Source organism: Neoarius graeffei, chromosome 9 (genome assembly GCF_027579695.1).
Source record: "Neoarius graeffei isolate fNeoGra1 chromosome 9, fNeoGra1.pri, whole genome shotgun sequence".
Taxonomy (NCBI): Eukaryota; Metazoa; Chordata; class Actinopteri; order Siluriformes; family Ariidae; genus Neoarius; species Neoarius graeffei.
This window is the reverse complement of record NC_083577.1, coordinates 75,331,507-75,358,199: the sequence shown is the minus strand read 5'-3', so window position 1 is coordinate 75,358,199 and position 26,693 is coordinate 75,331,507. Positions and strand designations below refer to the sequence as shown.

The 26,693-nt window shown below is 43.2% G+C and overlaps 1 protein-coding gene across 2 annotated transcripts in view; it reads left to right on the top strand.

Annotated features, from left to right (window-relative positions):
• The window catches only part of hdac4 (histone deacetylase 4), a 588,646-nt gene that overhangs the window by 240,442 nt on the left and 321,511 nt on the right, over positions 1-26,693 (top strand). Inside the window, exon 3 of one of the 2 annotated variants that reach the window (XM_060930285.1) lies at positions 19,801-19,869. In XM_060930285.1, coding sequence (XP_060786268.1) covers positions 19,801-19,869 — 69 coding nt within the window. Of the gene's footprint in view, positions 1-19,800; positions 19,870-23,172; positions 23,260-26,693 lie in introns of those variants that run through there. The other variant, XM_060930286.1, reaches the window with a different exon arrangement.

Genomic DNA, 26,693 nt, shown 5'->3' with positions numbered 1-26,693 from the left:
ACTGATGACTCGGACTCGTACTGCATTTGGACTCGTAAATTGGAGACGAGGACTCTGATGAATTTTTTCCTTCGTATTGCCATAATAAATTGGTAAAAGATATTTATATCTACTTTCATTTTTATTCCCTTGCTGGCTCGAAGAGGGATTATGTCGTGGCGATGTCCGTTTGTCCGTCCCGGGAAGGGCGCTCACCTTCTGAAATCAACTCCCCTCACAGTTTTTGGAGGAATTTCACGAAACTTGGCAGGATTCTTTGTTATATGTCGGTAATACGCATATTTTAATTTCGTTAAACTGGGTCACGTTTTACCAGAGTTTCAGTCCTTGATTAACAAATTATTATAATTTGGCAATTTCATAACAGTGTGGTTTTCCTTCTGACATCAACTCCTGTCACAATTTTTGGACGAATTTCTCGAAGCTTGGTAAAAGGCCTTGTTATATGATGGTAATACGCATATTGCGATTTAATTTCGTTTGTGAAAATTTTCCCAGAGTTTAGACCCTCGATTAAATAACTTGTACTTTGACGATTTCATGAGGGTGTACGTTCTTCTGAAATCGACTCCTCTCACAATTTGTGGAGGAATTTCACCAAACTTGGCGAAAGGCTTTGTTATATGACCGTTATACGCAGATTGAAATTTCGTTTAATTTGGGCAAATTTTTACCAGAGTTATGTCCTTGATTATTAACAAACTTTGGCAATTTCATCAAGGTGTGCTTGCTTTCTGAAATCAACTTTCCTCACTATTTTTTTCCCCCGCTATCCGAAGCGGGGTTATGCTGTGGCGATGTCCATCCATCCATCCGTCTGTCCGTCCGTCCCGGGAAGGGTATTCGCCTTCTGAAATCAACTCCTCTCTCAGTTTCTGGAGGAATTTCATGAAACTTGACAGGATTCTTTGTTATATGTCGGTAATACGCATATTGCAATTTAGTTCAATTCAGTCGCATTTTACCAGTTCTGGGCACAGTTGCCAGCGGGGGATATTGTGCTCTCGGAGCACTCTTGTTTGACTAATTTCGTGCAAGAGAATGCACGTTCACTTGTCCATACGTCATGTTCAGGAACAAACTAACGTTAACGGCGCTAAAATGCCTGGAGAGAACGCTCCTAGGATTGTCCGCTTTGCTTATACAGACTTCTCGTGCAGTGGGCGGGGGGGGATGCACTGGGATGTGTTCCATACGTCGAAGAACTATCAAGGAGACGACGGGGACAACCTCGAACTTCAGTCGTCATTTGGCAAGACTCCACCCAGAGAAGGAAGCGACACGCTATGTTCATTGCTCTGTTGATAGCGGGCGGGGCTTGCTTTCTGAGCGATGGACTTGCTAGTGTGAACCCTCTCTCATCTTATTTGCCCTGTTGATAGTGGGCGTGGCTTGCTGAGCGATGAACAAGCTTTTTATCTGTAGCCTGTTAACTAAAACGGGGCAGTCGAGCAGGAACGCGAGTCCAACACAGCAGCAGAGACGCTTTCACATTAAGGCAGCAGCAGCCGCCGTCAAATGGTGCGATTGGAGTCTTGTTCTCGGACTTGAACACTTTGGACTCGGACTCGAGGTTTAGTGACTCGACTCCAACACCGAACAAAGCTCACTTTTGTTCTGCAAGAGCACTTTAAACTGGCTTGCGACAAGTAACGTTTGAGGTCAAATCCATGACTTTGTCTTTTCACTTTTGCCCAAATGAGATTTTTAATCATTCTTACACGTCGAAAGTTTTCCTTTGCAGTCGCGTTTCTCCCCACCATTATGCGTCACTCTGGTTTATCTGGTTCAAATACAGCGGGTACGGAAAGTATTCAGACCCCTTTACATTTTTCACTCTTTGTTTCATTGCAGCCATTTGCTAAAATCAAAAAAGTTCATTTTATTTCTCATTGATGTACACTCAGCACCCCATCTTGACAGAAAAAAACAGAAATGTAGAAATTTTTGCAAATTTATTAAAAAAGAAAAACTGAAATATCACATGGTCATAAGTATTCAGACCCTTTGCTGTGACACTCGTATTTAACTCACATGCTGTCCATTTCTTCTGATCCTCCTTGAGATGGTTCTACTCCTTCACTGGAGCCCAGCTGTGTTTAATTAAACTGATTGGACTTGATTAGGAAAGGCACACACCTGTCTATACAAGACCTTACAGCTCACAGTGCATGTCAGAGCAAATGAGAATCATGAGGTCGAAGGAACTGCCCAAGGAGCTCAGAGACAGAATTGTGGCAAGGCACAGATCTGGCCAAGGTTACAAAAGAATTTCTGCAGCACTCAAGGTTCCTAAGAGCACAGTGGCCTCCATAATCCTTAAATGGAAGAAGTTTGGGATGACCAGAACTCTTCCTAGACCTGGCCGTCCAGCCAAACTGAGCAATCGTGGGAGAAAAGCCTTGGTGAGAGAGGTAAAGAAGAACCCAAAGATCACTGTGGCTGAGCTCCGGAGATGCAGTAGGGAGATGGGAGAAAGTTCCACAAAGTCAACTATCACTGCAGCCCTCCACCAGTCGGGGCTTTATGGCAGAGTGGCCCGACGGAAGCCTCTCCTCAGTGCAAGACATATGAAAGCCCGCATTGAGTTTGCCAAAAGATATATGAAGGACTCCCAGAAATAAGATTCTCTGGTCTGATGAGACGAAGATTGAACTTTTTGGCGTTAATTCTAAGCGGTATCTGTGGAGAAAACCAGGCACTGCTCATCACCTGCCCAATACAATCCCAACAGTGAAACATGGTGGTGGCAGCATCATGCTATGGGGGTGTTTTTCAGCTGCAGGGACAGGACAACTGGTTGCAACTGAAGGAAAGATGAATGCGGCCAAGTACAGAGATATCCTGGAAGAAAACCTCTTCCAGAGTGCTCAGGACCTCAGACTGGGCCGAAGGTTCACCTTCCAACAAGACAATGACCCTAAGCACACAGCTAAAATAACAAAGGGAAGAACGGCAGAGGATCCTCAAATCCAGGTGTGGAAAAACTTGTTGCATCATTCCCAAGAAGACTCATGGCTGTGCTAGCTCAAAAGGGTGCTTCTACTCAATACTGAGCAAAGGGTCTGAATACTTATGACCATGTGATATTTCAGTTTTTCTTTTTTAATAAATTTGCAAAAATTTCTACATTTCTGTTTTTTTTCTGTCAAGATGGGGTGCCGAGTGTACGTTAATGAGAAATAAAATGAACTTTTTTGATTTTAGCAAATGGCTGCAATGAAACAAAGAGTGAAAGATTTGAAGGGGTCTGAATACTTTCCGTAGCCGCTGTATATTAAGAAGTCCAAAAAAGATCAAATTCTTACATTGGAGCTGACTGTAAATTTGACAACTTTGATTGCGAAGGCTTTTCTTTTATTCACCTCTGAATCCAGTAACCGTGTATTACGTGTTGATTGTGATTGGGTGTGAATGTCTTCATGTGTGTAACCGTGGGTCTGATGCCACACAGACAGAAGGCCTTCTCCTCATCCAGCCCATCAGGCTCTGGTGTCATCTTTCTGCCATCTGCCACCGGCTGCCCGTCTGCCCGGCTCCCATCTTAGTCGCGCAGAGAGAGAGAGAGAGAGACATACGAAACACAGTTCAGTCTTCTCATGTATTTATTCATCAGCATTCTATTTTTTGTTGCAGCTCTAATGAAAAGCAGTGTGATTTTTATTTTCATAAACAAAACAACACGTGTTCGTTCTCCAGACTGAAGATCAGATCAGATAACGTTTTAACGGTTCTTGGGAAGATGCGTCTGGGCTCATTTAGTTTACGGGTAGAGGGATAGAATCAGATGGGAGAGAATCATGTTGGGGTTTAGACTGTGTGTGTGTGTGTGTGTGGATAGCGTGAGTGGATATTTGGCTTTTGTTCCCTGTCTCATGTTTCATTGCGTCTGTGAGGTCTGAAAAAAGAATTTGTTCCTTAAATACGAGTATGTAAAAAATACAGGATGTTATTTCTGTGACCCATTAATGAATCGGTAGCTGGAAATGCACTAGAGAACGGCGAACTCCGTGCCAAGTGAGTGTGGAAACTTAGAGCCTGGTTTCATAGGTGTGTGGGGTGTACAGTATTTTTATTTTTTATTTTTTTGTATATTATTTTTTTCACAACATTCCCTGACTTATGAAGGTCAACACACTTTTCCCTCATTTGGTTTGCATGCTCTCTTATCTTTCCAACGTTGATGGATGACTCAAGCTGTGTCCGAAATCACTCATTCACTACTCCCTATTCACTATCTAGGGAATTCTATACATAGTGAGCTCATCGGTGAAATGAAAAAAAAAAAACTTTACATCATCACTGTCGCACAATTAAAACGTGCCAGATCGGTCGGCTGGTGGGTTTCCAAAATAATAAACAACATGCGTGTATTTCTGTGATGAATCCATATTATACTGAGCGCATTTCCCACATTTAATAAATACAAAGTACTTTGTGTCTGCTGCATCTTTCAGTTCTCTTAAATCAAGGCTGAATACTTTCTTTCTTCTTTGTCGCTGCATTTTCTGAAATCAAATTTGAGGCTTTTGATTAATTAATTCCTCGCTCTGGACTCTAATTTTTATTCTTGTATTTTGTCTGCCTTATTTTATTTTAGCTTCTTTATATTCTCTGACTATTTTGAATTATGGCGGCACGGTGGCGTAGTGGTTAGCGCTGTCGCCTCACAGCAAGAAGGTCCGGGTTCGAGCCCCGTGGCCGGCGAGGGTCTTTCTGTGCGGAGTTTGCATGTTCTCCCCGTGTCCGCGTGGGTTTCCTCCGGGTGCTCCGGTTTCCCCCACAGTCCAAAGACATGCAGGTTAGGTTAACTGGTGACTCTAAATTGACCGTAGGTGTGAATGTGAGTGTGAATGGTTGTCTGTGTCTATTGCCGCTTTTCCACTACCAACGCGGCTGAGTTGGGCTGAGTCGTGCGGTGCTGAGTTGGGCTGAGTCGGGCTGAGCGGGGCTGTTGGAGTTGCATTTCGACTACAACCGCGCTGAACCGTGCTGGCTGGAAGTGGGTGGACACATTGGGTGGAGTTAGCGAAAGTGGGTGGACGTCACGTGATGTCGTTAGGCGGCGCAAACAGTGACATCAGTGACCTTTTAAGCGGTAGTCTCACAACCCGGATAGTAAACAATAAACATGGAGGACATGGAGTCGTTAGTGTTGCTGGTCTTGGTGCTGTGGCTTGTTGTCACCGACAACGCCAACAGATACTGGCAAGAGCGTATAGATGAGGCGAGGCGCATAAGGCTTCAGAAATTCTCATAATTCATAATTATTCTTCTTCCGGTGTTTACAGGTCCCAGCGTGCTCGCGGGGCGTGTGTGGGCATGTGAGGACACTCCTCCTCACCAATCAGTGCACAGGGGAGTGTCTGCTCACGCCCCTAGCCCCACTCGGCTCGGTTTGGCTCGCTTCAGCCCCACTCCAAAACCGTGCGAGTTTTGGGTGCTGAGTAGGGCTGAAGCGAGCTGAGTCGTGCTGCTCTGAGGTAGTCGAAACGCTAGCCGTGTCGGGCTGAAGTGAGCTGAAGCGAGCTGAAAAAGGGTAGTGGAAAAGGGCAATAAGTGTCAGCCCTGTGATGACCTGGCGACTTGTCCAGGGTGTACCCCGCCTTTCGCCCGTAGTCAGCTGGGATAGGCTCCAGCTTGCCTGCGACCCTGTAGGACAGGATAAAGCGGCTAGAGATAATGAGACGAGATGAGATTTTGAATTATACTTGAACGCCTGTTTATAATGCGTCTCTTTGTCCGTCCGTTCACCCCAACACGCTACAACAGAACTGCCATTTTCGCTCCACGACTTATAACTTTTTCTTTCACCGCGACCGCAGTGCATGATGGTATATATTGCTTGGTTAGGGCCCATCGGTTGTACACTACTTTTCACGGTGCATTGTGAGTCGACTATATAGGGTGTAATAATTCTCACTGTACTGTACGAGTAGTGAGTGATTTCAGACACAGGGTAAGGGAATTCAGCCTTTGTCTCAGGGCGTCATGGATTACAGCTTGAAAGTTCCTACACACTCCAGTCAACTCAAAAAATGTCCAATTTACTGGTAAATGGGAAAACATGCTTGTGTTCACGGTCATTTCCAGGGGTGGCAATAATTGTGGCATGAATATTTTTGTTCAAAAGAATTTCTTGACGAGGGATTCATTTTCTCTGAATAGATGTATTTTAATTAAAGGTTAGATTTTTCTCATTTTTTCAGCGCGAGATGAAGCGACTTCATCAAAAACTGTTTTTAATTTTTCTTTCTGACCCGTTTTACTAATCTTTACAAAAGGTGCCAATAATTGTGGAAGTGTGCGTGTGTGTAAAAAAAACTATAATGCCGCATTTTGAAATTTATAAATCTGTTTGCAGCTTGATCAAGCTTTTATTTGTGTGCAAAATAAATTGTATGTAAAAATAAAAAAAGTCTCGATACTCACAATATTTCAGTAAAAGTATATTGTGACCATAATTTATCATGATATCTTTATTATAGATCAGTCGCCCAGCCCTAGTCCATATGTTTAACACCGGCACTGTATTTGTCTCTGATCATCTGAATTGACATTCCATCATAATTTTTAATTTATTTTTTTTTAAACAGTATTCTGACACTGCGTTCATGGATATTTTTTTCTTTTTTTGAAAAAAAATAAAATATCCCTAGAAAGGCAGTAACTGCTATTACACACAGGCTACAGTGTCAGAACGTCTGTACCTGTAATGTGGTTCCAGTGTAATGCTGCTTCAGAATGAGTCCTGAACGTTGATCGTCGTTTTTGCTGATATTTCAGTAGCAGACTTTCACGGAATGATGAATGATGGATGTTCTGGCATGGTGGGCTAATTAAAATGCTATTATGGTGTGATGAGACTTCATCCAGAAATAGATCAAGGCAAGACAAGCTTGAGAACAAGGCCCTGATCCATAAACCCAACTAACCATCTTCCATTCTGTGTTCTTCCTCTTCTCCTCGGCATTTTCCCATCTGCTCCTCTTTTTGTTCTTCCCTCTGTCAGACAGAAATTAGGCCTGCCTGTGGAGCATGGAGGCATCTTTCTTTAGTAACCGTTCCACTGGGGTGGGGGTTGCTAACTTTTTTGATTTTTTTTTTTTTTCATTCCTCTTGTGTTCCGTCATGTATTAATCATGCCTGCAGTCTGCCTGGCTGGAAAAAAGTCAGAAACAGAAACGGAAAGTAGCTGTGCCTGCAGTCATGCCGCTTTGGGCACTGAGCTAGCTCTGCCTGCGATACAAGTCTGTGCCTGTATCTTCAGTGGTTCCACTGGGGTTTTTTGGGGTGGTTCTGCATTCTCTCCACACGGATTCCTCTGTCGCTACTAGGGTTCTTCTGCAGTCTGTACACTGAGATTTTTTTTTGGCAGGGGTTCTGATTTTCCTCCACTGGGATTTCTCTTTTGCTTGAGTTTTGCATTCTCTCTTACTGGGGTTCTTCTGAATTCTTTCAACTGGGATTCCTCTTTGGCCAGGGTTATTCGGCATTCCCTACACTGGGATTGCTGTTTTGCTGGAGTTTTGCATTCTCTCCACTGGGATTCCTTTCTTACCGGAGTTCTTGTGAATTCTTTCAACTGGGATTCCTCTTTGGCCAGGGTTATTCGGCATTCCCTATACTGGGATTGCTCTTTTGCTGGGGTCCTTCAGCATTCCCTACACTGGGATTTTTTTTTGCTGGGGTCTTTCAGCATTCTTTTGACTGCGATTCCTCTCCACCACCCACTTGCCCACCACCGTAGGCGGCACGATGGTGCAGTGGTTAGCACTATCGCCTCACAACAAGAAGGTTCTGGGTTCGAGCCCAGCGGCCGACGGGGGCCTTTCTGTGTGGAGTTTGCATGTTCTCCCTGTGTCTGTGTGGGTTTCTTCCAGGTGCTCTGGTTTCCCCTACAGTCCAAAGACATGTGGTTAGGTTAACGTGGGGTAGCCTTGGGCTGAAGTGCCCTTGAGCAAGGCACCTGAATCTCTAACTGAACTGCTGCCCAGGTGCTGTAGCATAGCTGCCCACTGCTCTGGGTATGTCTGTGTCCTCATTGCTCACTTGTGTGCGTTCATTGCTTTAGATGGGTTAAATGCAAAGGATGAATTTCACCGTGCTTGAGTGTGCGTGTGACAAAGGCTTCTTCTGTTTTGCTGAGGTTCACCCAGCATTCCCCACACTGGGATTCCTCTTTTGCCAGAGTTATTCAGCATTCTTTTGACTGGGATTCCTCTTTTGCTTGGGTCCTTCTGAATTTCGACTGGGATTCCTCTTTTGCTGGTGTCCTTCAGCATTCTTCACACTGGGATTCCTCTTTTGCTGGTGTCCTTCAGCATTCTTCACACTGGGATTCCTCTTTGGCTGGGGTTCTTCAGCATTCTCCACACTGGGATTCCTCTTTGGCTGGGGTTCTTCAGCATTCTCCACACTGGGATTCCTCTTTGGCTGGGGTTCTTCAGCATTCTCCACACTGGGATTCCTCTTTGGCTGGGGTTCTTCAGCATTCTCCACACTGGGATTCCTCTTTGGCTGGGGTTCTTCAGCATTCTCCACACTGGGATTCGTCTTTTGAACATCTCATTGCAAAATCTGAAGTATTAGGGAATGTTCTTATTCCCGACAATGAATTTTCAGTTCTGATTGACCAGTCTGTGTTCATTAACTTTCTCGAACATCAGTTAAGACTGTAGTACCAAGTGCAATACAGATCATAGGTTTATCTTGGTGCATTCACTCTTATACGTTATTGTTTCTATACTAACTTACACAAGGTCTTGTATTGTGGACAGCCAATGCAATCTTAGGCTAATAATATATAGGTTAAAAATGTGCTATTACTTGACAAAAACGTTGTTGAATTAGTGGCATTTTCTGTGAAGAAATGTTGAAGATTTATGGATGGAATATAAAATACTTTGGGACAAGCTGCTGTTGGGGGGAGGGGGGGATTCAATCTTGAGGTAGTGACACTAATTCAACATCACATTGGGCCACATCACACCACTACATCTTTGACTATTTTCCAAGATTGGCACAATCCTAAGCATTTTTCTTTTTTTTTGGTATGTAGTAGGTGTACAGTGGTGCTTGAAAGTTTGTGAACCCTTTAGAATTTTCTATATTTCTGCATAAATATGACCTAAAACAACATCAGATTTTCACACAAGTCCTAAAAGTAGATAAAGAGAACCCAGTTAAACAAATGAGACAAAAATATTATACTTGGTCATTTATTTATTGAGGAAAGTGATCTAATATTACATATCTGTGAGTGGCAAAAGTATGTGAACCTTTGCTTTCAGTATCTGGTGTGACCCCCTTGTGCAGCAATAACTGCAACTAAACGTTTCCGGTAACTGTTGATCAGTCCTGCACACCGGCTTGGAGGAATTTTAGCCCGTTCCTCCGTACAGAACAGCTTCAACTCTGGGATGTTGGTGGGTTTCCTCACATGAACTGCTCGCTTCAGGTCCTTCCACAACATTTCGATTGGATTAAGGTCGGGACTTTGACTTGGCCATTCCAAAACATTAACTTTATTCTTCTTTTAACCATTCTTTGGTAGAACGACTTGTGTGCTTAGGGTCGTTGTCTTGCTGCATGACCCACCTTCTCTTGAGATTCAGTTCATGGACAGTTCTGACATTTTCCTTTAGAATTCGCTGGTATAATTGAGAACTCATTGTTCCATCAATGATGGCAAGCCATCCTGGCCCAGATGCAGCAAAACAGGCCCAAACCATGTTACTACCACCACCATGTTTCACAGTTGGGATAAGGTTCTTATACTGGAATGCAGTGTTTTCCTTTCTCCAAACATAATGCTTCTCATTTAAACCAAAAATTTGTATTTTGGTCTCATCTATCCACAAAACATTTTTCCAATAGCCTTCTGGCTTGTCTACGTGATCTTTAGCAAACTGCAGACGAGCAGCAATGTTCTTTTTGGAGAGCAGTGGCTTTCTCCTTGCAGCCCTGCCATGCACACCATTGTTGCTCAGTGTTCTCCTGATGGTACACTCATGAACATTAACATAAGCCAATGTGAGAGAGGCCTTCAGTTGCTTAGAAGTTACCCTGGGGTCCTTTGTGACCTCGCCGACTATTACACGCCTTTGCTCTTGGAGTGATCTTTGTTGGTCGACCACTCCTGGGGAGGGTAACAATGGTCTTGAATTTCCTCCATTTGTACACAATCTGTCTGACTGTGGATTGGTGGAGTCCAAACTCTTTAGAGATGGTTTTGTAACCTTTTCCAGCCTGATGAGCATCAACAACGCTTTTTCTGAGGTCCTCAGAAATCTCCTTTGTTCGTGCCATGATACACTTCCACAAACGTGTTGTGAAGCTCAGACTTTGATAGATCCCTGTTCTTTAAATAAAACAGGGTGCCCACTCACACCTGATTGTCATCCCATTGATTGAAAACACCTGACTCTAATTTCACCTTCAAATTAACTGCTAATCCTAGAGGTTCACATACTTTTGCCACTCGCAGATATGTAATATCGGATCATTTTCCTCAATAAATAAATGGCCAAGTATAATATTTTTTGTCTCATTTGTTTAACTGGGTTCTCTTTATCTACTTTTAGGACTTGTGTGAAAATCTGATAATGTTTTAGGTCATATTTATGCGGAAATATAGAAAATTCTAAAGGGTTCACAAACTTTCAAGCACCACCGCGTGCATCATCTGCCGACATTTGTGGCTTTCTTTTCCAGGGTTATACATTCATAAAACCAACATGATGGTGATGTAGATTATGTCTGACATACATAAGGAAATTGTAAAATCACCTCATCCAAAAAACAACAAAAAAAAAGGTCATTCATTATTTTCCTCTAACAGCACACCCTGTCATGTTTTATTCCTTACATAAAACATAGGAGTCCATCGTGTAGCTACAATATGCAAATACAGGCCACTCAGTGCCGGTTAACCGTGGAAAATGGGGAGTGTGCGTAGTGTTGGAGGCATTTCTAATTTGCATATTCATTGAATTTTTGGATTCCCCCCCCTTCACAAGGATAAGTGTGGGCGCTTGCTCTGCCATGTTTTGTGGAACTGTCATGTCAAACCATGTATGAATTAATATAGAGGAAAAATGGTTTGGAACATGTTTTGGTTTGATTTGTGTGACTAAGTCGAAGCCAGATGGCTGTGTGTGTGTGTAAGGTTTCAGACCACTTGTAGATCTGAAATAGTACGTTTAACGCTCTCTAGCTCGTGCCCACCTAAATAAATAACATTGCTTTGATGCTCCTGGGTCTCTTCCACAACCCACTGCTTAATATATCCAGAATTACATGAAAAGCAAAGGAAGGTTTTTGAATGCCCGTGTTTCTACCTGAGAATGCAGGAAGACGCCTGGGCCGCATGGATCACCTGTCCTCCGTGTGGACCTGAATGGGTTGTGTAGGAGAATCAGGGTGGAAGGTCTTTCCTCCCCCTCAGAGCTTCTGACTGTAGAGCTGGGCATGTGCTCTCTCTGTGCCTGGAATGGCTGAAGACTGGAGCACAGGCACTTTTGCCCTCTTCTAACCCGCTGTATGTTCTAGACACACACACACACACACACACCTCTCTCTGTGAACTATAATTGGTGCTCTTTCCAGGCTTTTTGCTGAAGTCAAACGCCTGCCTGTCTTTGTAAAGCTCGTGCTTCAGGCCTCATCTCTCAGTGTGTAGGTGTGAGGAGCAGCCAGATCATTGTGTCATGGTTCTCACTCTTCTTTTTTTTTTTTTTCTTTCCCCCTCCCTTTTTAAAGCACCTCACACTCAAGTAATGTGAAATCAGTGTTCTGAAACTAAGTTTGTGCCCAGTGCGTGTTTTTGGGGTTGTATGTATTTTTATGGTTCCCTTTTTTTTTTTTTGCCCACGATTCTGATTGATCAGAGGTTGAAGATTGATTTTTCTCCAGCAGCATGACTCGTACCCTGTCCGCACTAGGGATTTTGTACCGATACGAAACTACTTTCGTACCGCAACACCTGTCCACACTAGCAACTATACCGGTACTGTAGCGGTATAACCGTATCGGTACGAAACCCACAAATGTATGGGTTTCGTACCGGTACTGTAGCGCTTCACTGTAGTATGGACAGATGAAGCGGCTCTGTATCGATACAAATATAATGCGCATGCTAGGGATGTCCCGATCCGATCACGTGATCGGAAATCGGGCCCGATCACATGGTTTCAGACTCGATCGGAATCGGGCATTGCCTCCCGATCAGGGATCGGATATATATCTGTATAATATATTCTCATTTTTAACACATCAATAGCTATGCGTTGGCACAGAGTGAGACCAGACCTCTTGTCTCAACACAGCAACATCAACGCGTGCGGCATGACATCACTTTGTAGCGGAGACGCTATTGGTTATTGGCTGCCTGTTGCCGGCAAAGTTGAACACGGAAGCAGTTCGAAGCGGAAAGCAAAGCATGAGATCTTTTTTTTTTTTCGTTGGATGACAAAAGAAACGGGCTCAAACCTGAAAGGGTAGAAATGCTCGTTTTCATCAAGAAAAACGTTCATTTCCTTAATTGAAATTACTGTACACCACTGTGAGATGCGTTCTTAAAAGCAAATTACCGGCACTGTGGCACTTTATTTTTTTTATTTGTTTACATTCCTGCCAGGTATTTTAAGGTTATTTTTTTTAATTTGTTATTTATTGTTCAAACTGCCTCACGTAAGTGCTCTGTTTGCTAACGGAGTTGTTGGATGTTAAAATAAGGTGTTAAATAAAAAATGAGGAACATCCTGGATCCGTTTCTTTCCTCGTCTTTATTTTTTATGGACTATAAGAAGTATCGGATCGGGACTCGGTATCGGCAGATACTCAAAATCAAATGATCGGTATCGGATCGGACGGCAAAAAAACCTGATCGGGACATCCCTAGCGCATGCACAAAGTCACACACCTCAATCGATGAAGAACGGAGATTCGTTTGTTTCTTTCTCAACTGCCTCGCGCGTTTTATACGAGTCGACTGAATAAATGACCACCAGAAATAGACTGTACATTGACAACAAAAAGCGCACACACGTTGGTTCATCCGCCATATTCTCGGAAGGAAGTTACTCGGTAACCACGGAAACATTTCGCGTACGCGCATTTCAACTACCGTGAAAGAAAACCGCAAACATTTCTTGCTAGTGTGGACAGACGCACTAAACTGTACCGTAGAGCTGTGCAATATATCGTATTTTTATCACGATATCGATATTGGTGTCAAACGATATCAAAATTCATAATATCGATATGAAACGATTTTTTGTCATTTGTCGAAAGGGACGTGCACAATATTTCTACAATGGCAATAAAACAACAATAACATTGACGTGACAGTAAGGTAAAACGAACCCTTCTGTCCCCTAAGGCACACCGTAGCCTTGCATACGTCATCCATTCTACTCCCGCGATATCTCCGCAACAGTAAAAAATCAGTTCTTCTGTTTTCATACGTGTCGGGTGATTTGATATATTGATTTGTTAATATGTTGTTTGATTTGCTTGCTAATTGTTATAATAATACAATTAACATATATTTACGTCATATTTTTGGATGTGGGACTGGGTAATGTAAAAATGGCATCTACGGAAGAAAACAAGCACAACAATATTAGCACATATCCAGCTTGCTAGCCGTGTTAGATGTGTTAAACCGTGTGGATTTAAGTGGAATAATTGCGAGTCGTCCTGTGGTCAAGGCAGCGTTTTAAGGTAAGGCAATTTGGTTATTAATGTTGCCCGCCGCGGCATGTTTACTTGGGTTCATTTGATTTTGACTTGTGCATCTGCAGCTAGCATCATGCTTTGAAGTAGGTTCTGCTAAGGACGGGTTTATTGCGCGATGTAGACGGACTCAGATGTAATTACATTGTTTTTAAAATTCCGTGCGCTTAAAACGGTGTCCCCCTGCTAATCATGTAGCCCTAATCATGTGTTGCTTTTACTTTTCGAGTGAAATATCTCTGCAAATGGTATTTCAATGCTGACATGCCAAAAAGATAGCGGAGTCCACATTTGGAAGATGAAGGAAGAGAAGCCTATTTTCATGTATGTTAATTCTTAAGGACTTGTCTCTATATTGTGCGTGTTTAATGTTGGTGTCTTAACAACACACAAGCTTACGTTGTAGTGTGTGTGTGTGTGTGTGTGAGAGAGAGATTTTATCCTTGGCTGGCTACGAGCCAGTGTGGACGTTACGCAGTAATCACTGGTAATACCAGCGCTGGCTCCATCCTCTGTGATCGGAAATGTTGAGTGAGGAGAACGTGAGCCTTGTGCAGGCGATAGGACCTATGCAAAGTACGCGCTTGCACAGTAAATAGTTTAAGTAAAAGGCGTTTCAGGGTACAACAGGAAGGGTTGACAGGTAGCCTATGAGGCCTGTACTATAAAAATGTGGCCCGGTGCCTCGGGTGTTGATGATCGGGGCTTTAAAAAAAGGTGTATAAATATCGTTTTAAAAATCGCGATATCGATATTTACTGAAAAAATCGTGATATTGATTTTTTCCAATATCGAGCAGCCCTACTGTACCGGTATACTTTGTATCGATACAGTTATACCACTTTCGTACCGGTATAAGTGTGAACACAGCATCAGAGTCGTACCAAGTGCAAGGCAAACCAAATTTATTGAATAGTTATTCCACAAAATCGAGTCGTACACGAGCTGATAGCCGACGAGGCGCGTAGCACCGAATTGGCTATAAGCCGTGTACGACAAGACTGAACGGAATAACTGTTTTATTCTATGCACCTTGACTGGATTTTGAGAAACGGAGTATTTTTATTTTTATTTTTTGCAAATTCGATGAACAAAATCTTGATGCAAAACGTCCGCCAAAATCATTTCCGCTTAGAATGTGCACAAACCGGCGAAATGACAGGAGCAATTTGTGAAAAAAGTGATAATAATAATAATTCTTGAGGGGAAAAAAAGCATTCTTACCATGAAATACTTTCATTTCATATTTTCTTGCAGTTTTTTTTTTTTTTGGGGGGGGTGTTTTCGAGAAGAGTTTTTATTTCATCCTCGGTTGGTTCAGCAACACACTGTGCCATTATTTTCTTCTTCTTTAGGGTTTTTTGGCAGTTGGTAAACTAGCTTAAAGGTGTATTACTGCCAACGACTGGGCTGGAGTGTGAAGCGGGAAGGGGGGGGGTGTATTCTTTTTAGCTATTTCTGTTTCTTTTAAATACTTGATAAAGTGATGTATCTGATTTGATGCGCGCCGGCATTTTTGTTTTTCTCTACTCACGGTATATGAGCTTATAGCGTAGTCGTAGAGTAGCCAATCAGAGCGCGCGATTGCTCATAGCCGGCGAATGTGGATAGAATAAATTCAAATGTTATCGTTTCTAGATTGGCAGTTTATCCAGGCGCTTGTACGGTGGACCATCTACGTAAGTATCTGTAGGCTCGTTATTCATATGGAGAAGTTTGCGGTCATGACATGCTTGTTTATTGTTTTGGAAGGAGTCTCCAGTGTCGGTGTTTTCAAACGGTCAGAGGTAAAGCTGTGACTTTTCCGTCACCGGAGTCTTCAGGACTGGGAGCTTTGCAGTTTGCGATGTCTCAGTCACACAACGCTGCTTTAATTCTTGAAGTCTTATTAACGTCAAGAAAGAGACAGAAAACCGTGTAACTGTTTATAGCCGTTAAAACGGCCTTGTTCACACTCGTGTTAAAAACTGTCCGTCGCTATTTTGCTGAGAGTGACGGAAATATCATAAAACGGTAACATCGTAATGTTAATCTGTCTCTTGGTGACGTAATGATATTAACGATAATCTTTTTCCGTGACCCCAGTGGGAACTGGAAGCGTTGGATTAACGTGTTGACGTTCCTGGCGGTGATGTAAATGACGATGCGGTGGCATTGTGACAGAATTACTGACACCTGCATCATCTGAACACTCCAACTGTCTCACTGCAAAGCGACTGGCAGCAATTTCAGAACAAGGATGACATGATAAAACTGCTGTAAACAGCCTTTGCTTCAACAAAACCTGTTCAGAAGCAGGAAGAGAGCTCTCTCAACAGAGACGGGACGCAGCTCGACTGCCTTTTTGCTTCATAACTCGCTAATGTCGCAGCTTGGGCTTTTCACACCAGCATGGACTTGCTGCCTCGTGAATTATACGTCATATCCGGTCTCGCGTGTTTTCCACGTCTTGCGGAGGTCCACGCTCTGTAGCATCCCATTAAATACAGTCAGGTAGGAATACACAACATCCGTTACTTTTCCCTTATGGAAGACTGGGTGGGAATGAAAAATGTATCATCGTGGTGTTTTTACTGTACCTCACACAATAACAGGAACTTGGTAAAATTTGAATACATTAGGAGTTAACATGAAATACAACCTAAAATGGATTAAAAGCAGGGCCGTAGGTTAACTTTTTAACCCCCGCTGGCTGAAAGGCCCGAAGGGGGATTATGTCGTGGCGATTTCCGAGCTGTCCGTCCATCCTAGGAAGGGCGCTCACGTTCTGAAATCGACGACTCCTCCCACAATTTTTGGAGGAATTTCACAAAACTTGGCAGGATCCTTTGTTATATGTCGGTAATACACATATTGTAATTTCGTTCAGTTGGGTCACATTTTACCAGAGTTACAGCCCTTGATTTAACAAAATTATACTTTGACAATTTCATGAGAGTGTGTTTTCCTTCTGAAATCTCTCACAATTTTTGGAGGAATTTCACCAAACTTGGCAGAAGGCCTTGTTATATGTTGGTAGTACGCATATTATTTTGTTCAGTTCGGTCGCATTTTACCAGAGTTACAGCCCTTGATTAACAACCTTGTGCTTTGACAATTTCATGAAGGTGTGCTCGCCTTCTGACATCAACTCCTCACAATTTTTGGACGAATTTCTCGAAGCTTGGTAAAAGGCCTTGTTATATGACGGTAATATGCATATTGCGATTTAATTTCATTTGTGAAATTTTTCCCAGAGTTTTGACCCTTGATTAAATAACTTTGACGATTTCATGAGGGTGTACGTTCTTCTGAAATCAACTCCTCTTACAATTTGTGGAGGAATTTCACCAAACTTGGCAAAAGGCTTTGTTATATGACCGTTATACGCAGATTGAAATTTCGTTTAATTTGGGCAAATTTTTACCAGAGTTATGTCCTTGATTATTAATAGACTTTGGCAATTTCATCAAGGTGTGCTTGCTTTCTGAAATCAACTTCCCTCACTATTTTTATCCCCCGCTGGTCGAAAGGTCCGAAGGGGGATTATGTTGTGGCGATGTCCGTCCGTCCCAGGAAGGGTGCTCACCTTCTGAAATCAACTCCTCTCACAATTTTTGGAGGAATTTCACCAAACTTGGCAGGATTCTTTGTTATATGTCTGTAATATACATATTGCAATTTCGCTCAATCCGGTCGCATTTTACCAGAGTTATGGCATCGTTGCCAGCGGGGGATATTGTGCTCTCGGAGCACGCTTGTTTTGCATATAGCACTGGTGCTACGAAGGTTGATGGCTCTGTAAAACACATATTACAATCTCTAAAAACTATCACATGTAGTGCAGGTCATCACTTCACCAGGCAAAGGACATGAATGTTGCATACAGGACACACAAAATCCAAACTTGAACAAGAAATGTTTTCTGATATATTTGTCAGTTTTCCTTTCATTTTGCCCGTAATTTGAGTTTCAGCTCACAGTGTTGGGTAAGCGAAGCTACCAGTGACTTTATATATATATATATATGAGTGATTCCACGCTTATGGGTACTGAAATGGGGACATGAACTTATTCACCTAAAACCATTTCTTTTTTTACCATCAGGTCACAAAACATGTAATCTTTAATGAATGATATGTTAAAAGATAACTTTAATTTTCTGAGATGTAATAAAAACATATTTATATGCCAAAGTCAAGCCTATGAGTTCCAAAATGATGTCTGTTACATTACTTCTGTTACGATTGTCCATCTCGCGTCTGTTACAAATTAATTACAATCTAGCTATATACCATGTTAATCTTATTGAAAGAATGTGTATGTTTATTCTACTACACATGTTTATTAATTATATTTGCTAAAACATCACCTTCCTATGTTTCAAAAAGTAATTCTACATTGTTAAAATTGAGAATATACATGTCCACAACACTTCTGTTACGTTCTGACTTTGGCATATAAATATGTTTTTATTACATCTCAGAAAATTAAAGTTATCTTTTAACATATCATTCATTAAAGATTACATGTTTTGTGACCTGATGGTAAAAAAAGAAATGGTTTTAGGTGAATTTTTAAAAATAAGTTCATGTCCCCATTTCAGTACCCATAAGCATGGAATCACTCATATATATATATATATATATATATATATATATATATATATATATATATATATATAAATAAAATGAAGCTTCACTACACTGAAGAAGAAATGGAGGAAACTAAGCTCCACCAGCATGGAAAAAGTAGTTCGTTCCATCAGATGCTTCTTTTTATTATTTATCCCCTGCCACGAACGAATGGAGTCCATCCATCCATCTGTTTCAATCTGGACAAGTTTTCTCAGAAACTACATAAGCTACATCAGCAAAACTTTGCGTGCTCATATTACTATTCATGATCTAAGTTGAGTTCGAAAATCTTTCACGATTAATTAATATTTTCAGAGTTATGGCCCTTGATTTTCGTTATTGGACTTGTACAAGTGGACTCAGTCTGGACAAGTTTTCCCAGAAGCTACATCAATGAAACTTAGCGTGCTCATACTACTGAAAAAAAGCTGGGTAGCGTTTTATGAAGGTGTCATAGCACTTACGACATCATAAGCCAATATTAAAGCAATGGGCTACATTCATGCTACATCACTGCTGTCTCAGTGAGTAACGGTCAGAGATAAAAAAACATAACCAATGATTGTTACTCTCACGTCTCCAAAATGTGTGTTCTACGGTACATAATAATAATCTCATCTCGTTATCTCTAGCCGCTTTATCCTGTTCTACAGGGTTGCAGGCAAGCTGGAGCCTATCCCAGCTGACTACGGGCGAAAGGCGGGGTACACCCTGGACAAGTCGCCAGGTCATCACAGGGCTGACACATAGACACAGACAACCATTCACATTCACACCTACGGTCAATTTAGAGCCACCAGTTAACCTAACCTGCATGTCTTTGGACTGTGGGGGAACCCGGAGCACCCGGAGGAAACCCACGCGGACACGGGGAGAACATGCAAACTCCACACAGAAAGGCCCTCACCGGCCACGGGGCTCGAACCCGGACCTTCTTGCTGTGAGGCAACAGCGCTAACCACTACACCACCGTGCTGCCATAATAATAATAATAAGAATAATAATAATAAAACAAGTGTCGATAGTAAGTGAATTTCAGAACCCGAATTTTAACCCTTGAACCCGAATCTATATAATCCACCAGATGAAGCCATTTATTTATTTGTTTATTTTCTTGCAAGGGTATTTAAAGGCGTGCTCGTAGTGCGAGCTCTGTTTGTGCGTGTGCATATTTGGTATTCCCCTGTGCGCGATAGTATTAGTGGTGTGAACAGAAATGCAAATTCTTTTCCAACGAGTTATTTTTCCATAATGCCGTTTCCTTCTCAGTTTCCTTGCCCCCCATCTGAGTGTGTGTCTTTAAGCATGTGTTTGTTGCCCTCTCTCTCTTTTTGTGTTTCTCTTGGTGTGTTGCTGCACACAGCTGCACTCTGGCTGATCATCAGTGCACCGGATCGTTTCTTAACGCTTGTCTTCTCTTTCTCTCTCTCTCTCTACCCAACAGATAGCCTTCCCAGTAAAGAGCAGCCTCTGGAGCTTCTCAAGCCATCTGGACTCAACCACATTCCCTCTGGTAGGACTTTGTGTGTGTGTGTGTGTGTGTGTGTGTGTGAGAGAGAGATCTGAGATTGCTTCAGATTGGTGCGTTCTGACTTCAAGCAGCTGACTGAACAGTATATTATGCCGTTCTTATTCATGTTGAAACAAAACTACATCATCATTTGTAGCGCAGGCTTCCATCATTCATTTTACTTTAATGCAAAATCGCTAAAATGCAAGCATGAGAGCGAAAAAGGCAGTGCGTGCCAAATTGTCTGCGACGGCAAGAAGAAATACTTTTTTTTTTCTTCTGTGCCTAAAGCGTTTGAATGATCGTTTTTATTCCAGCAGAGCCATGCCCAAAGACTGCAGAGAATTTGACACGAACTGCCTTTTTGGAGATGTTGGGTTGTTACGGACTTGCCACAGAAAAGTGCTTAGTCCTTCAGTGGGTTCGTTCTGCTGCATGGTGTGTGCGTGCATAATATACCGTCTCACCTACACGTGTGCTTGGGTGAGCAGGGAGCAACGTATTGGCAGCTTTTGTTATGAGTAAATGAGCGCTATTTTATCATGTAATAATCCTTCCTTCATAGGACACAATGTCTATAGCCCAGTACAGTCCCTACACCAGTTGTTAGAGGGGGGAAAAGCAACAGAACATCCTCCGGCAGCTGTTGGATACCAGAGGCCTTTGTGCAGATATTTTTTATGTGTCTTTGAGGTGTGTATTTATACAGGAGAACAAACTGTGATAACTGATTATGTTTACAGAACCTCCAATCAACAGGCAGTATTGTGTCCGTGAGAGAGGTATTGGTGCATTTCTGAGTCGGCCCTTTAGGATAGGTTTTGTAGCTGGCTTTGGGTTGACTTTAGGCTTTTTGTTGTAGGTGTGTGCTGAGTAAACTGGGTTTGAGCTGACATTTGGATTGGGCTTAAATTGGGTTTTGGTTTTGATCGAGTTTGCCTTTTGGTTTATACTGGGGTTTAGAGCGGGTTTGGGCTAGGCTTAGCATGTGTTTGGGCAGGGTGGGGACTGTATTTAGGCAGTGTTTAGACTGGATTATACCCAGGACACACTTAGGTTTGGACTCGGTTTAGATTGGGTTTAGGTGGTGTTTAGATTATGTTGGAATTGCTTTTGATTGAGTTTGGGTTGGGTTTATATAAGGTTTAAGCAGGATTTAGGCTGGGTTTAGACTGGAATTTGACTGGGTCTGGGCTGGAGATGAGTTTAGTAATTGGTTGGGACTGGATTGGGGATCGGTTTGGAATGGGTTGGGAATTTGTTTGGACCAGGTTGGGGATGGGTTTAGAATGGGTTTGGACTGGGTTGGGGATGGATTTAGAATAGGTTGGGGATGGGTTTGGTCTTGGTTTAGAATTGGTTTGGTCTGGTTTGGGGATTGGGTTTAGAGAGAGAGAGAGACTGACTGAGTGTGTGTGCGCGTGCATGCATGGTTTAGAATGGGTTTGGACTGGGTTTGGTGTGGGTTTAGAATGGGTTTGGTGTGGGTTTGGTCTCGGTTGGAGATTGGGTTGAGAATGGGTTTGGTCTCGGTTGGAGATTGGGTTGAGAATGGGTTTGGTCTCGGTTGGAGATTGGGTTGAGAATGGGTTTGGTCTGGGTTGGAGATTGGGTTGAGAATGGGTTTGGTCTCGGTTGGAGATTGGGTTGAGAATGGGTTAGGTCTCGGTTGGGGATTGGGTTGAGAATGGGTTTGGTCTGGGTTGGGGATTGGGTTGAGAATGGGTTTGGTCTGGGTTGGGGATTGGGTTGAGAATGGGTTTGGTCTGGGTTGGGGATTGGGTTGAGAATGGGTTTGGTCTCGGTTGGAGATTGGGTTGAGAATGGGTTTGGTCTCGGTTGGAGATTGGGTTGAGAATGGGTTTGGTCTCGGTTGGAGAGTGGGTTGAGAATGGGTTTGGTCTCGGTTGGAGAGTGGGTTGAGAATGGGTTTGGTCTCGGTTGGAGATTGGGTTGAGAATGGGTTTGGTCTGGGTTGGAGAGTGGGTTGAGAATGGGTTTGGTCTGGGTTGAGAATGGGTTTGGTCTGGGTTGGAGATTGGTTTGAGAATGGGTTTGGTCTGGGTTGGAGATTGGTTTGAGAATGGGTTTGTTCTGGGTTGGAGATTGGTTTGAGAATGGGTTTGGTCTGGGTTGGAGATTGGTTTGAGAATGGGTTTGGTCTGGGTTGGGGATTGGTTTGAGAATGGGTTTGGTCTGGGTTGGGGATTGGGTTGAGAATGGGTTTGGTCTGGGTTGAGGATTGGGTTGAGAATGGGTTTGGTCTGGGTTGGAGAGTGGGTTTAGAATGGGTTTGGTCTGGGTTGAGAATGGGTTTGGTCTGGGTTGGAGAGTGGGTTGAGAATGGGTTTGGTCTGGGTTGGAGAGTGGGTTGAGAATGGGTTTGGTCTGGGTTGGAGAGTGGGTTTAGTGTGCCTGTGTGTGTGTGCATGGTTTAGAATGGCCTTGGCTTGGGTGGGACCTAAAATACATTTTCTTTAGACTCTGACAGACTCACAAGTAGGAAACAGATGGTGCTGAAGGGTGATTTTGGCTGTGTGATCTCCTCGCCTGGAGACAAGCCCGTTACCAGCGGCCCCTTTATGTCTCCTTCCATTCCCGCCATTTCCTCTCTTTCTGTCTCCCTGTCTGTCTCCACTGTTTGCACTGTTTCTGGTTCCTCGCTCGGCCAAATCGTGCAGAGCTCGTTCATGCTCTTGTCCCTCAGCAGTAATCAGAACATTCAATACCACAGCACAATATCAAACCACCGCATCCAGCGTCATCTATTATTCATCCTGGGTGAAACATGTAGCCATTCGATATCAATCTCAATAGGCTAGTCTTTACCGATTGTGAAAATTGTGTCTGATACACTGTAGTGGTGTATGTTGTGATGCCTGTGTGTGTGTGTGTGTGTTATACACTTGTGTATATGAGGCACTTGTACAGAAATAATGCACATCTCTCTCTCTCTCTCTGTCTGTGAGTGCTGATGTCATTAGGCAATACTTGGCTTGCTGCATGTCTTAATCTGAGGCAGGTCTGTCCAGGCTTCCTCAGTTTGTTTTTGTCGAGTGAATACAAGTTTACTGTAGTTATTTATGTACACTTGGGTGTATTTGCACATTACTGTGTGTGTGTTTTTTCTATTGTCTTTCCGTGTAACCCAGTAAATCACCTGATAACTCACAGGTATCACTAGAGTACCTTGCACAATGCACGTCATACATGCAAACAGCTCTCTGAAGTCCGGGCGTGACAGCCATTTTTGTGCTCTCATTGTGTGGGAGTGCCATACAGGATCACTTGGCATAATGCTGAGCGAGGTGAGCCACTCTACTGTTACCAAAACAAACACAGCTCACTAAACAACGGAGACACTGAGCCGTTTGGGATCAGCGATGATAAAAGGTACGACAGCGCGATGGCTTTGTTTGGAAAATAACCCCGTCTGAATGAGGGCTCAGAAATGGGAAGCTGACAGGCTCGTGTTGTGGTGCGCTGGCATTTAATGGCTGGGAAACTGTTTATAGTGGTTATAAGGTAATATCTGTCTGTCAAGGACCAGGAATAAACATAAGGGTGCAGTAAAAGGAATGAATGATACACGTTTGAACGTAGGACTACAGTGAATAAGAAATTAAATGTTCTGATGTTCATTAGGGGTGTACCGGTACACAGAAATCACGGTTCGGTACGTACGTCGGTTTTGAAACAAGAAGAGTTAAAGTTTTTCATAGGATTTTAAATGAAACGTACTTAAAAATAATAGAATACTGCTGATGACGTCTCCGATAAATAAAATATTCTCAACAAAATCAAAATGAACCGAACTATATCCAGTTTGACCGGAGTGCAGCATCAAAAGTTCCAGCTTGCAGGTCTGATCAGATTCATTCAACTTTCATATGCCTCCCCCCCCCCTCAGAAAAATAAACTTGTCCACATTGTCCTCTGAAAGGGCGGATCTGCTGGCGATTACAATCCCTCTAGCTGTAGAAAATCCCCTCTCGCGTGGGACAGAGGTTATGTTCACGTGGTGCCGTTTCAAACGAGTGATCAAGTTCGACCTGTTGCCAGAAGCGTACCCGATTACCACTGAACGATGTCGACACACTGCTTTCGCCTTATCCACTTGTCTTTGTCCGCCGTTGTATTTCACCGGGAAGTGTTCCCAAAACGAAGACCTGAACAACAAGGGCGGGTCTTCGAGCTCTGGCTTCTCGTTTACATTACCCATGACGTTTGCTAGCTTGGCTGTGCGTGTAGTGCACTCATGCCCCTTTTCCACCAAAGCAGTTCCAGGGCTGGTTCGGGGCCAGTGCTTAGTTTGGAACCGGGTTTTCTGTTTCCACTGACAAAGACGTTTTCTGTTCCCCCCCCCCATCTGTCCCTCTGAGTTACATGTTGGTCCTGGGATTGAGATGCTGGCCTCTTCTGCCCCTCGGACCTGCTTGATCCATCCTGGTGCCCTGTGTCTGGTCGGAGTTTTATCGCCCCACTCCTGTGAAGGACGGCCCCATGAGGACAGTTGAGGGTTATACCTGTTAAAACTGTTAATATTATAGTCAGGCTGTCTGTTGTTGCCCAAATGAGGATGGGTTCCCTTTTGAGTCTGGTTCCTCTCGAGGTTTCTTCATGTTGTCTGAGGGAGTTTTTCCTTGCCACCGTCGCCACAGGCTTGCTCATTGGGGATAGATTAGGGATAAAATTAGCTCATGTTTTAAGTCGTTCAAATTCTGTAAAGCTGCTTTGCGACAATGTTTATTGTTAAAAGCGCTGTACAAATAAACTTGATTTGATTTGATTTGAAAGAACTGGCTCTGGGGCCAGAAAAACCGGTTCCAGGATAGCACCAGCTCTCTGCTGGGCCAGAGGAAAGAACCGCTTACGTCAGCAGGGGGGGCGGAGTTGTTAAGACCAACAACAATAACAAGACCGCGAAAGATCGCCATTTTTAAGCGACGAGAAGCAGCAGCTGTACAAACGCAAAGTCATCCATTATTATTATTATTATTATTGTTGTTGCTGCTGCTTCTTCCGTGCTGTTTTTGCTTCGATATTCGCGCCAAGGTTTATGCAAACGTAGTGACTTAACTGATGTATACAGCGACATAATGACGTGGCTTCCCTTAGCACCGTGAGCTATGGAAAAGCAAACTGGTTCTCAGCTGGCTCGCAAGTTGGACGAGTTGTGCACCGGCCCCGAACCAGCCCTGGAACTGATTTGGTGGAAAAGGGGTAACAGAGTGCAAGGCAGAGACTTCTTCACAAACATACAGTCCGCCAGTTAATATGTTCGTGTAGGAACAAAAACAAAAAACCCTGTTAAAGATTGCATTCAGTAAACATCTGCACCGTACCAGGAGCCCTGTCCCGAAACAGTCCGGTATGAATACGTGTACCGGAGCCAGATCAATATAATTCTCCTGTTTTATATTAAACTTGGGTCAAATGTTTGTTGCATTCTCTGCAATTTTTTTACCTTGCGCAATACCAGAAAAATTCAGTTGAAATCAAGCCATTTGAGGCGAATTGGTCCGCCTCTGAAAAAACTCGGCATTTGGATTTCCCGGCAAACACTGATTTTCGTGACGTCGCGTGCGGGACGCCTCCTTCTGAATCCTACGTCAGCGCTGGTTTGTTTATGAGAAAACGACCTGGTGGTTTTCTGCAAATTTCTTCAACATTATCGCGTAATTATTAAAATGGTTAACAGATGTAGCGTAGGAGGGTGTAGCAACACCAATCTTGATGGGATTAGTACTCATCGTTTCCCAAAAGACCGGACAATGAGAGAGAAATGGGAGCGCTTGGTCTACACAGGCTGTGCACTGAAACCGTGCAAAGCTCTCGCAGCCTGCTGGCGCTTCCGCAGGTGACGTCACGAATCTGGCTCCAGACTCCCTTGGGATTTTTCCAGACGCGTTTTGTTATTTTATTTTTTTCTGCTGTAGACAGACGGCCTTGTGCAAAATTACCCTTCTGGATGAGTGTGTAAAGGGACATACTTTCATATTAAAACGAATTTGGTCCAGGATATGCACTTTAATGTTCATGCTAATGTTTACATGCATACTCGGGGGATTTGATACTCTGATCTCAAATTATTATGCAAATAGTTTAGTACACGTAAGCTTAGATCTTTTAGTAGAGTTAAAAGTAGACGGCCTTTCGAGTTCATAAAATCAGTGAAGTTTAATTCCTTCTGAAATTTGGTTAATTTCTGTAATATCTCACAAACCCAGACCATTCTGTGGCTGGGAAGTTATTTAATTTGAGGGGATTCCTGAGCGAATAATGTGCATGAAATCGCTCGCTTCGTGCGGTCAAGCAGACAGAGGAAGGGAAGTCCGTGTGTGCGTGCGCACGCAGGTTTACCACCTTCTTCTTCTTTTGGGTTTTACGGCAGCTGGCGATCCAGTGTCGCATTGCTGCTGTCTACAGGTTTACCTTGACGGTTCCATCATTCTGTTGCTAAAAGAACAGCTGATCACACCGAGGTGCTCGCCGAGCGCCGATATTTATTAGTTTGGTCCTGCGTTTCCTTTCCTTCGTATATAACATAACGTCTTCTTCTCGCTTTCTTTCCGTTACTGTAGTCGGCCTTTCACGTTTCATTTGCACACTCACGTCCTCCATTTTTCTGTCCTGTTTCAAATTTGTATCCCACAATGCCTTGCGCGAATGGGGAAAGCCCACCACGTGATGCACGATGTAGTATCTTGTATTGCGTCATGGTGAAGCAGGAAAAAATACCGTAGGAATTGGAAGTCTGTGATTCGAATTCCGTCGCTTTCGGTCCACTAAACGAAAATAATTGGGCATCAGGGAAAAATCTGAAA